General features: G+C 45.4%; 2 protein-coding genes across 2 annotated transcripts; both read right to left on the minus strand.

Moving 5' to 3' along the window:
* Positions 1–793: 793 nt before the first annotated feature.
* LOC306938001 (alpha/beta hydrolase domain-containing protein 17C-like) lies at positions 794–1,813 on the minus strand (the record flags this gene model as incomplete). The annotated part of the gene is made up of 1 exon (XM_079522023.1): positions 794–1,813. One exon carries the CDS (start codon positions 1,811–1,813, stop codon positions 794–796), a length of 1,020 nt encoding a protein of 339 aa, XP_079378149.1.
* A 3,688-nt stretch (positions 1,814–5,501) lies between these two features.
* LOC306938002 (CCR4-NOT transcription complex subunit 11-like) lies at positions 5,502–6,848 on the minus strand (the record flags this gene model as incomplete). The annotated part of the gene is made up of 1 exon (XM_079522024.1): positions 5,502–6,848. One exon carries the CDS (start codon positions 6,846–6,848, stop codon positions 5,502–5,504), a length of 1,347 nt encoding a protein of 448 aa, XP_079378150.1.
* Between the last annotated feature and the right edge of the window lie 6,258 nt (positions 6,849–13,106).

A 13,106-nucleotide genomic window follows, 5' to 3' on the forward strand; every position in this document is an offset into this window, starting at 1 on the left:
GCATGTCTTCCCTACGCTGATCACTCTGTATCACATTATTTCCTGAAGAACACTGCACTCAATGAGGACATTATCACATTCACAGTTACAGCAAGACTACAAGTCCTTACCACCAGACTCAATCTTTCCATCTGGTTCCCCACCACCCAGGTCCATCATTGCTTGCATCACACCACAGAACAGACCACTGAAACACTGCCACACATCTTGAATGGATGTTATGCATACAAAGCGATGTACATAGCACGCCATGATAGAATAGTGGAACTCATAGCAAAGGACATATCAAAATATCATGCATCATCAGTGAGAATGTACAAACATTCCTGTGTCATTCCATCCAGATGTTGTGGTTGATGAAGAGTCCAGGGAAGTGTCTGTATTAGAGATGGCCTGCACCTTTGACCACAGCCTAGAGGAAGCTTTTATGACCAAGGTCATTAAATACCAACCACTTCTAAATACCATCTCAGAGCTGGGCTATAGGTGCACCATGCAGACTATTTGTTTTTATATTCAGCAGCCTAGGACATGGGATGCCCAAAAAGGAGGCAAAAAGGCTGGAAAGGTATTGTAGTGTTCCTACTATAATTGGCGGAGACGCTGCTACGGAGACGCTGCTACTTATACCCATAGACAGATGCTGAGTGAGTCACTCAGCATGCGAGTGACATGCCTATTGTACCATGAAAACACATGCCATGCTTTTGTAAGTGTAACTCTACTGCACCTTTGGGTGGACATAAATGGTTAAAATGTGCGTGCATGTGTGTGTCCGTCCGTCTGTCCGTTCTCAGTGAGGTGGTGTGACCGCCCTATCAGGTGATGCGTGGTGGAATGTCTTGATTGTGTTGAAATGCAGCCCCCGTGCCGGGGAGGGAGGAGTGGCAGACAGGCGGTCTTCCACTCCTACGTCTCCTACCCTCCTACCCTCAGGAGAGGTGGACAGCTCGGAGGAGATGAACTGCTTGAGTCTCTTCAGGTACTTGTCGTACCAATAATGACCAATGTTGTTATGGCCCGCTCCCTCAACAAACAGGGGCTCCACAGGATGCGGACACCGCTCAAACATGGCCAGGCCGTGGGAGAAGTCGATCACTTTGTCCTCCGTGCCGTGGATCACCAGCACTGGTGACTCCACTTTGGACACCTTGTCGATGCTGGAGAAGACGTCGCAGCAACGACGGAATATGTCAAAGCAACAGGTCTCGCGTGCGTTTGGACAGGCCACCCGCAGCCCTGACATGAGGGGAGCGTGCAAAATAACACCGGCACACTTGTAGCGCGCTGCCAGGTCCACCGTGGGAACCGTGCCTATACTCTCACCGTACAGGATGATGTTCTCTGGGGTCACACCATACCTGTGCCTCAGCGCCTGCCAAGCTACCTCAATGTCTGCATACAGGTTCTTCTCAGACGGCCTCCCACTGCTGACCCCGTAGCCGGAGTAATCATAGGAGAACACGTTGCAGTTGATACTGGACCCGAGGTTCCTGTAATGGCTGTACATGTCTCCCAAGTCCACTGCATTGCCATGGGAATACAACAGCGTGTACCGGCTTTTGGGGGCACAGCGTATAAACATGCATCCAACCTGGTTTCCCCGAATGCTTCTTGTTTTAAAGACAGCGACGGCATCCAGTTTTGCCTGCTTGTTGCCGATCAAATTTAAGTGTAGATCAGTGGCCCCAGTAGGATCGGTGTCGAACGAGTATGTGGGCTCCGGAGGGAAGAAAGCAATACTCGCTACGATGTTACAGGGGGGACAGCAAAACAGCCAGCACCATGTTCGGAGAAAATGGGAGAAACCCATTTGAACCCAGAGCAGTTACCCAATAAATCAATCTCTTAAACAAAGGCAAAACATGTATAAATGGATACAATTAATGACCTCAGTTCGCTATTCAACACATTATACAGTCTGATCAGCTAGCTCTGTTATGACGTCATGTCACACACAACACAAACATTTGCCATGCCTCCTCCTCTTCTGGAACCACATATCCTGCCTCAGTCAGGACATGTGAGGCCTAGATCAGGAGGGTGAGATGGTACTGGATCAGCAAGGATGTGTCTTTGCGGGCACCGCACCATCCTTTGTTGGGTGCATTCCTCCTCATAGTGTGTGAATAAAACATTTACATTTAAAAATTTAGGCAGGCACCTTTGCAGCTTGTTCAATATGGCTTTTGCCTTTATTTTATATTTTTATGGAGGGACAGACAGTAAGCTGACAGGAAATGGGGAGAAGACATGCAGTAAAGGCCGTCAGGATCGGGAGTCGAACCCACAGCACACTGCCAGACTGGATTACCAGCCAAGGTGCCTGGACCACTGAGCCATGGCCCAGGCCCTCACTGTGTCTGCTTGTCCACTGTTTTGGTTTGTGTTGCAGGTATTTGGTAGGCGCCAGCGGAGCTCGGAAGGCCATCAACTCTGATCTGCAGTGCAACTGTGAACAGTGCTCTCATTCCTTTTCCTCTGACTCAGACTCTGATAAACACTTGGAAAATTGTAGGAGTTGATGAATTACATTTTGTTTGACTCGGTTCCACTGATAACTAGAAAAAGTGCTCCTTGGAGCAGCAACATTATTGTGGCCTCCTGCTGGCACTAAAAAGGGTGCCATTTCTTCTTACATCTTTGATGTCAATTGGACGTTCAAATTCATGATTTGAGGCATTTTGTTCCAAAAATGTGTTCCAAAAATCCAGCTGTTGGTGGCGCTATAACAGGCCAATGTGAAAAGGGTGGGATTTATTCCTTAGCCTAGTAGGAAAGTGCATGAAAAACATCACATAAATTGCACACTGCGTTCATGATTTGAGGCTTTTTGTTCAAAACGGGCCAATCCTGCAAACTTTGGAAGCCAATGTTAGCCAATCAGGATGGAATATGAAATAGTGGACAGATCTGACAATCTTGATCACATGACTATAAAGATACTGTGTACCGATTTGCGGGATTTCTGGACAGAATCTGGAGTAGGAAAAAATGTGTTTTACAAAAGTCAACCTCCTGGTGGTGGCGGTGCTATAAAAGACAGATGTGAAAAATGCAGGTCAAAGGTTTTTCCTTGGCCTCTAGGAGTAGGGAGTGTGCATGCAATGTTTCACACAGATCGGTGCAGTTATAGGTACAAATTTGAAAATCTGCCTCATGTTGGCAACTTGGCACTATAAAGGCTGTTTTGGAAAAGGGGCAGAGGTTCATCGTTGGCATCCAGGGAGTGTTTGTTTGGCATTGACCAGGCCAACAGTGCCAGAGATTAGCTGTACACAGACACAGACACACGGAGTGCAAAACATACTGCCTCATGCCTTCGGCCTGGTGGAGACAAATGTAAAAAAAAATAGACAATCTACAAGCCATTATATTATTTCAACTGGCAATGTTTGACCAGTTTCTACAGTACAGTTTGTTGATTACCATTGATGCAGTAATGGACTTTTTGTCTCCACCAGGCCGAAGGCATGGGGAGAGAGTATGTTTTGCACTCCGTCCGTGTGTCCGTCCTTCCGTCCGTCTGTGAACAGCTAATCTCCGGCACCGTTAACCCGGTCGATGCCAAACTTTGCACACACACTCCCTGGATGCCAACGATGAACCTCTGCCCCACATTTTCCAGAACGGCCTGTTATAGCGCCACCATGAGGCAGCTTTTCACATTTGTTACCTAAAACTGCACCGATCTGCGTGAAACGTTGCATGCACACTCCCCAGAGGCAGAGGACAAACCTTTGACCTGCATTTTCCGCATCTGCCTTTTATAGCGCCACCAGGAGGCCGACTTTTGTAAAACAAATTTTTTGATATTACTCCTCCAGATTCTGTTCAAAAATCTCACAAATCGTTACACAGTATCTCTATGGTCATGTGCTCAAGTTGGATCTGTCCCATATTTCATATTCCATCCTAATTGGTTATAATTGGCTTTCACAGTTTGCAAGATTGCCCCGTTTTGAACAAAAGCCTCAAATCATGAACGCAGCATGCAATTTACGTGAAATCTTTCACACATTTTCTTACTAGGCTGAGGAATATATCCCACCCTTTTCACATTGGCCTGTTATAGCGCCACCAACAGGTTGATTTTTGCAAAACACATTTTTGGAACAAAATGCCTCAAATCATCCAATTGCCATCAAAGGCGTATGAAGAAATGGCAAACGGTACACATGATCTCTGTAGTCATGTGATCAAGACGAGTCTGTTGGATTTCTCAGATTGTACACTGATTGGCTAAGATTGCCTTCCAAAGTTTTCAGGAGTGGCCCGTTTTGTACAAAATGCTGCACATGTCCTGCTCATCCAGAATTCTATCCTTAGAGATGCTATGAGTGATCTGGCTCTGCATTTCCTCAACAACATGAAGAAAATTGTTGCAAAAACAAATAAAAAAAAACATCCTCCTAAACATTTTGCCAAACATCACACACACTATCCTATCCTCCTGGTGGAGACCTGTGCCCGGAAGGGCACTTTTTCTAGTTTATTTTCTTTTCTTTTTTTCCATCTTTCCATCTTTGAGGGTTTGTGTATAGTGTAAGCAAATCATGATTAGTCAGAATGAGATGATGTATGATGACATGATGATTAGAGTGCCCCTCACGTCACACGGGTGTGATTTTTGAGGGGCGCTCTATATACAGCTTTTGTCCCCACACGTCTCAATATTTTCCATTGACAATGAAAGGGGAAATTAGGTCAAATGTCCGCCAAATATAACAGAAATCTTGTCCCCACACATCTCAATATTTGTCATTTACAATGAAAGGAGAAATTAGGTCAAATGTCCGTCAAATAAGACGTACATTTGTGGCAACACAAACATTAAATGCCATTGAGAATGAAGGGAAAATTTACGTCATATGTAGACGAGCAAATCGGCTAACCAATCACATAAATTCAGTTGTTCATGAGATGATGTATAATGATAAGAGCGCCCCTCACTTCAGGTGTGATTTTTAATTAATCACCTCACCGTTGACCCCCCAGGTTGAGAATGACTGGTCAAAAGTACCTGAGCACTTGCAATAGCCATTATCATAGGCAAATTGGTTAATGCCTAATATCTGGTTAGCACCTAAATCAGTTCCACTTTAACATCATCTAATTAAAAAATAAAAATCACACTCGTGTGAAGTGACCGCTCTTATCATCGTACATCATGCATCATCTCATACTGGCCAATCAGAATGTCTGTTGCCACAAATGTACGTCATATTTCGCGGGTGTGGGGACAAGATTTGGCAGACATTTGACCAAATGTTCTCCTTTCATTGTCAATGGCAAATATTGAGACGTGTGGGGTCAAAAGCTGCACCCCTCAAAAATCACACTTGTGTGAAGTGAGGAGCGCTCTTATCATCATACATCAGCCAATCAAATCATCACATTCCGTGTTACAGACATACACACAAAGCTCTCCATAGGAGGGGCTAGAGCCCCTCAAAAATGCTTAAAGGGACATTATATGGCAGCTAGGGCCAGTTCTAACGTTATGTGATAGGTTTAGCGTCTGTGGGGTTTTCTCCTGTGTCCTGTATGTTCTTGAGAAGGCGGAAAAGGCCGGAAGCCTCACGAATGCGGATGAACTCGATACTGAAGTCCTGCATCTCGATGAAGAGATCCTGCATATTGATGATCTTGTTGCGGATCCACGACTGCAGGAAGATGCACACCAGACGTACCTGGCGATTCTGCATGGACTTGTCTTTGATCTGCTTACAGGTGGAGATACAGTTGACTATGTAGCGGTGGATGAACTCTGGGGGGAGGTCTACAGCTGACGTCAACCTGTTTACCACCTCCATGCAGTGCAGAGACATCAAACTGTGCTGAGCACAGAGCACAGAGAAGTACTCTGTGATCTGACTGCTCTCCATAAGCCTCATCAGCAGCGCATAGGCCAACAGTGGGTTGTACTCCACCAGGTCAGGCAGCTTGGCTGGGGACAGGTCGATGTGGTGCACCAGATTAGGGTCATTCTCTAGCTCTTTCACCAGCTGTGACATCTGTTGGGTGGACAGTGAGCTCTTGAGGGCCTTGGACATGATGCATTTGATCTCCACTCCCGTCCTGTTTTTCACGCACATGGATCGGTCCCACTGAATGCTGTGGTCTGGTTCTGTGGGGTTCAGCCACACCAGCTCGTCCTCGCACACATGGAGAGGAGGCAGTGGCCGGATGAATTCTGGACAGAAACGTTTTTCTGGTGGAGGGCGGAGTCCTGTGACCAGAGACTCTGTGGTCTGATTGGCAACTGAGTTGTCAAAGCCTGAGTTGGATGAATAAGGACCTAGGTCTTTCTGGATACTGGGTAAACTAGCCTTGCTTTTCATGGGAAGCTCTGCCTGTCGCTCTGCCAAGGCTAGCTGCAGTCCACTGATGTCTATAGACCGCGGCATGTTACTGACATCCATGCATGACACCTCCTGGGGTGTCTTCTTAAAAAGTTCTCTGGGTGGGGCCAAAATCAGCTGGGAGAGGAAGAACTTCTCTTGCTGCGTGATGGGTGGTTGGAAACCAGAGAGTATTTTCTCTTGCTCCTCTCCGACAAATGAGGGGTTCAACAGATGGGAGAACACCACAGCAAATGGATTTTCGGACAGCGGCTTGGTGCGGTACATCTCCCACAGGAGGTAGAGGACGGTAAGCCGCTGAGGGGAGCTGGGCAACAAGTCCGACTGCTGGAGCAGCAACACCAGCGCCGAACCCACACGGAAATGTTCTGCCTTTCCGAAGTGATCATAGAAGGTAGATGAGAGGTTCTCGAAGGTGTTGGTGCAAGTCTCCTCAGATATGATACCCAACAGTTTGGAGAGCTCTTTCGGGCCGAGTGACATGTCGAGTGTGAACGACATTGTTTATTCAACAGTTACTAGACTAACTTTGCAAAGCCGATAACTAACCAATTCTCAATTCAAGCAGCATTCCGTTAGTTAGCACAAATAACTAACATGAAAGTTGTTGTGCATGCAAAACATAGATCAAGCTGCAGCAGGATACAGGATAAAGTCAGTGAAGCGCATATTTCTGCCAGAGAATGTTGCATCATCAAATTACATCATATTGATGTCCAAATATGGAGCTGTGTGGTTCTGTGGATCGGCAGGATGGTGTTTCTGAAATTATGAAGTCACACAATGTGAAAAATATTCACACCAACTTGAGATGTTGATTGTCCCATTAGTTTGCAAGATTAGCTGCGGACTCGCTTCCCTTGCCTTCCAGTTTGGTGGAGATAGTAAATTAGAGTTTTGAAGACTAAAAAACTGTGCATTCTTATTACCTGATTTATAAGGCCTGCTGATGCACATGATATTTATTATTTCAAACAATTTAAATATTGTTTTACTTTAGCTTCACATTCAAACGTAAATATTCTAAAATATTGGCTAAAACAGATTATATCAGATTAATAATAATATATATATATATATATATATATATATATATATAATTTGATATCGTTCTGGTACTGATGTAGCCTCAGCCGGGAGGCGAACCTGGGTTGCCCATTCCACAGGCACGTACGTTACCAGTCGACTAAAGAGCCATGGCCCGATAGGCAAGTAGTAACGCAGCACCGTATAGCCTACAGTCGTCCCCCCCACCTGGAAGCGCGTCCACGCGTGCCAGCCATGCTCTAGGCTCGACTGACTGGGGGACCTCCGCCCTAGGGGGACTGACGGAGCTGTCGACTACTAGGTTAAGGTCTGTGCCGCCCGGGAACATACTTGTAGAGGTTACCCATACATGCCACCAATGTAGCCTCGACCGGGAGGCGAACCCGGGTTCCCCATTCCACAGGCACGTACGTTACCAGTCGACTAAAGAGCCATGGCCCGATAGGCAAGTAGTAACGCAGCACCGTATAGCCTACAGTCGTCCCCCCCACCTGGAAGCGCGTCCACGCGTGCCAGCCAGGCTCTAGGCTCGACTGACTGGGGGACCTCCGCCCTAGGGGGACTGACGGAGCTGTCGACTACTAGGTTAAGGTCTGTGCCGCCCGGGAACATACTTGTAGAGGTTACCCATACATGCCACCAATGTAGCCTCGACCGGGAGGCGAACCCGGGTTCCCCATTCCACAGGCACGTACGTTACCAGTCGACTAAAGAACCATGGCCCGATAGGCAAGTAGTAACGTAGCACCGTATAGCCTACACTGATATTGCAGGCAGATATTGCCAATACTGATATGATGACTAATGATGATTAATCGTGCATACCTAGTTTCTTGGTGAAACTGCATGCTACATGCAAATTTGAATACCCTTATTTTTGAGGGGCGCTAGCCCCTTCTATATACAGGTTTTGTTTTTAGTTCAATGTTTTATTTGTCATCTTGTCCCTAACACAAACATTAAATCCCATTAACAATAAAGAGAATATATACAGGTTTAATGTTTGTTTTTAGTTCAATGTTTGTTTTAAAAACGCCATTGACAATAAAGAGAATTGAATGTTTATTTTGTGACCTCACCATTACATCACCTAATCATAGCAACATGAGTTAGACTTTAATATATTAGCGCCCCTCACTTCACACAGGTGTGATTTTTTAAATACCGGTACAATGTTGACAGGTCAACTGTATAAATTATATAAAGGAATACCAGCACTCACTTTATATCCACTTAGGATTCTTTTTTTATTCTCAGTTCTCCCCCAAGCAGCAACAAACACAGAACGTCAAGGAGTTTTATGGAAGGAAGTGAACATTGATTCCAGTGCGTGGACCATACCTTTCCCTAGATCTTCACAGAATGCCAGTCTGTCTTGGTTTGAAAGTCACTTTATTATCCATCCTACTGTATCTTTCCTGCTTCTTAGCCATGTTAGCCAAGTCCTCAACAACCACAATTCTACATAACACTTGCAAGACTCTGCTAAATTGGGTTATTTTCAGTGTGATAGAAATGGAGAACCCCTACTCAGGCTATGTAACAGCCTTCGGTGCCCTCTGGTGGAGCTTCAGAGTAGTGATCTTGCTGTCCAACTCATCCATAAACCCCTCATCCACAGACTCACTGTCCCCTTCCTCTCCCAGCCCTGGCCCTTCTGTGGGAAGGAAAACATGGAGTTGTGTGCGTGTTCGTGTTTGAGCAGCAGTAGCATTAGTGGTCAACGGTTGACTGCTGCAACTCGGAAGACATGGTTTGCCTACAACCGACAATGTGTCGCCCTGTGATGATATAGAATGGCGATACTGCATCACTAATGGCCGGATGTCACGCTGCACTCCCCCCTCTGTGCCCAGGGTTTGGCTGTGGGTGTGAGGCTTCACTGATGTAGGTTTGGCAGCGGGTTTAATGGGATGGGTGAAGTGAGCATATGCAGGTCTGCTGCAGCTCTGGACCTGCAGTTGGTCATGGTGATACACCGGACGAGGCTGATGGGCCTGTCTCCTCCCTGATGAGTCACAGGATTTACAGGGGAGAGTCAGGGGAGATGACCTGCAGGGTGGTGGCAGAGGAGTTGCTGGGGTTCTTCTCTGTAAAGCGCTGGGGTGCCGGTTGCAGGAGAAGCCCTCAAACACAGCCCTCTCTCCCAGTGTGACGAGGGAATTCTCACTTAAGCTGGAGAGAAAATAATGGAGAAGAAGAGAGTGAGTCCTCTAAGTCTTAGAGTCTAAGAGACAGGAATAGAGTAGGAAGCATATAATTAAAAATAAGATTGGTCATTTTATATATAACTTGCCTATTAACCGCATGTACTGATAGAGTCCCTATTCTGGGGGTGAACATTCAGCGAAAATAGGAGATCTACAAGCTCACAACCTGCTGCAACGTTACACGTAGGATTTAAGTGGTTAAATACCTGTAGTGCTTGGACCTGCAGAGAATATTAACTCCAGAGTCAGCAGTTAAGGTTACAACTTACATGTAAGTATAAGAAAAAGAAAAAAAAGTACTGTAGTATACAGTAGAAACAAGGCAAAAGAAAGACAAGATGCATCAAGGAACAATAATAATAATAATACAAATACTACAGAGCAAGCAAGGGTAAACAAATAAGGTGTCTACTGTCTATATACAGTCAATCAGTGCGTCATAAAGTGTATCACTGTGTCTTGTCAAGTTGTCATAAGAAAGACAAGAGAAAGAAAAAGTCAACAGTGCAAAGCCAAATGGTCAGTGCAAGAAGGCCCGAGGCGTGAGGAATGTCTTAAGAGGACAACTGTATATTCCAGATTAGGCTTCGATTAGCTCTGTTTGGAACCTCTATATAGCGTAGATATAGAGGTTCCAAACGGAGCTAGGCTTCGAAATAAGCTACTGTAGTGTTTTCATGTAATGCACCTGTACAGAGCTCATTGGAACTCAGGCCATCAAATCCCTTTGCTTTGAGGTGTGCATTTGTGTGATAGGGTACTGCATGTCTATGTTAGTGCATCACTCGGGTTTCTCCTTCGCTCCCTCAAAGTAAAAACAAGTCTATCAGATTGAGTGAAGCCAGCATGGCGCCACATCAGGGTTAATGGGTGTTTCAAAACAAGCAGCGGATATCAGCTTCCACTCCTGAAATGTACTGCCGGCAGCCAGACTCTGGTCTTCTGTTGTCAAAGCAAGCTAAAAAAAACACTGGTGTCAAAAGCAAGGGAAGTAGAGAAGTCTGCTCTACAATAGGATATCCATTTAGGCCACACCAGGAAGGGAACAATTACAGGTAATTCCATTCCGTTGAAGTGCAAGCAAATGAAATGGCCTGAGAAAAAGGTGATGTGTTGAATTCAAGACCACATGCGTGAGAGCACTATAGCCTACATACACGGCTAGAACCCAAAACCTACTACAGCCATAGGTCTGCTTTGATGGCTCAAATGTGATTTGAAGTATGAATACCAATATGGGATCACTGGTCAGGTTTGTCACTTAAAACGCCAGTGATTTAAATCAAGTATTCTCAAGTATGCATACCACTCTCTCATTCTGATACTGTATGTCCTATAAACATATCTTAGGCATTTTAACCTGACTTGCTTACAGTGTTTAAGTAAACAGTGTTTGCACCTCAAGAAACTGTCAACAGTTACAGATGCAGCCTTTGAAAATCAGCTGTAATTCTGTCAAACCCCAACACTGCAAATGCAATCAGGTTTAAACCAATCATATTAATTCTTGTTCAAATTCATGTTTATGTCATATTCAATTTGAGCTGTGAGATGTGCGGTAGCTTTCCTGTGGCCACTGGCTGCAACCTCAGTCATATCTCTAGATCAGAGGTCTACTCTTTCCGTACCAAGCCAGAAGCGATCTATCAGTGCCAATCAAACACCCCTGCTCTACATTCAGACAGCTATATCAGATCCAGGGACCGGGGTAATATCACTTTACCTCAGTGGAGCTGCAGTGGTCGGCCTGTGTGGGCCCCTGGCGGTGGTTATAGACGGCAGCCGCATTGGGTCCTTGGTGAGCCTCGTTCCACCTGTCAGAGGCAAGGGAGGCACAGAGCTGGAGAGGAGGTAGGTCCGGACCAGGGCCCTGCTTCTCTGCACAGCTCTCTGGTGGCAGGGGCCTCCGGTATCCAAGCCCAAGCCCAGGATGGCTGGCGGAGGAATAGTTCCGCCAGTGTTGCTCATGGGTCTCTGCACACGTCAGATCAGGTTGGGAATATACCTAAAAACAGTTGAGCTACTAAAAAGTTCCCTTTATCTTGCCATGCATGTGTACTAATTAAGTGATAATCACTTGTGGAATAAGAAAATCCAAGTTCTCCTCTTGGCGCCTGATCTACATGTGTCTCTTCCAGAGACAGCAAGTGGACTGCTGCATCACCAAACTGTCCCTCTCAGTGCATATGTATAGTGCCTGGGGGGGGGGTGCATCGCATGGTAGCGGACGCCATGAATGATGCAAGGCCATTCATTATGCATGGCTATAAGGCTGGTCAACTGGACACCACCTACTTTTTACACCCCCACCACCAAACACACTTCTCCTCCCCCTCTCCCTTTCCCTCTTCCGCAGGTCAGCTTACAGAACAGGGGAACAGGTGGTGAATTGGAAGTGAATGTTGTTTGAACCTTAAGGACACGTGATGATATTGAACGTGCTTTTAGCAATCCATTGCCGTGGGGCCAAGGGAAACAATGGGGGTTATTAATCCAGGCAGACAGAATGTGCAGAGAACAGTTGCCCACTTATTACTGCGGTTAATGCTGTTCTGGAGACGTCCCAACAAATTTACAGATTTCAGGTTGTGACCTTTTTCCTGTATGGCAAACAATAATTTGAAGTTCAAATCATAGGCAGTGGTGGACGAAGTATTCTATTCACTTCCAGTACTCGAGTCAAAGTATATACCCCTGGTCAAATATAACTCAACTACAAGTGAAAGTTCCTGTCAAATAGGTCCTTGAGCATTCAAAATGACAAATCACAAAGTAATTTCTTTAAATATCAATGCACCTCTGAATTGAAACTTAAGACATTTTCTAAAAATAAATCCAAAGACTATCCAGATATACATCAATAGTGGAAAAAACACACACACACTGTATAGCCTATATATATTATTATATAATGTTCTATTCTAAATATATTTTCCAATGGAAATATCCTAGAAAAAACTGGGTTGTATTATAATCGGGGGATAATAATTTGACATTCAATGTTCTTTTCCCACAAATGAGTCTTGAAAAATGGGGGTCATCTTATAATCAGAGTCGTCATATATTCGGTAAAATACGGGTAGGCTATTTATTTATTATTTTTTCCTTCTTTTTTGAGTGGCAGTATGATGGTTCCAGGCTGCCCCTTTTCTGCGCCTCCTCTCTCCCACTGCAGTTGGAAGCCCTGTGCTTTCTAGTCCCTCCATATCTTCTTCCACTGGCTGGTCTGGATCTCCTCCAGGCTTAACAGCCAAGGCTCAGGATGCAAGTGTGATCCAGCAGGGGAAACATTGCACCTTAATTGTAACTGGACTGCCCTCAGGGAGCTTCCGACCGAAGCCACAGAGCAGGTCAGCCGTGGCCAGTCGTAGTTAATCAACTGTTCAGTACACAATTCAATTGAACAGCGGGCTTATTTAGTGAGTCAAAACTGCCCGAGTTTTGTTGCATTTATTTCCTCATTACGATAAGTCTGTTACTCGTT

Source organism: Electrona antarctica (genome assembly GCF_951216825.1).
Source record: "Electrona antarctica genome assembly, chromosome: 15".
NCBI classification, from domain to species: domain Eukaryota; kingdom Metazoa; phylum Chordata; class Actinopteri; order Myctophiformes; family Myctophidae; genus Electrona; species Electrona antarctica.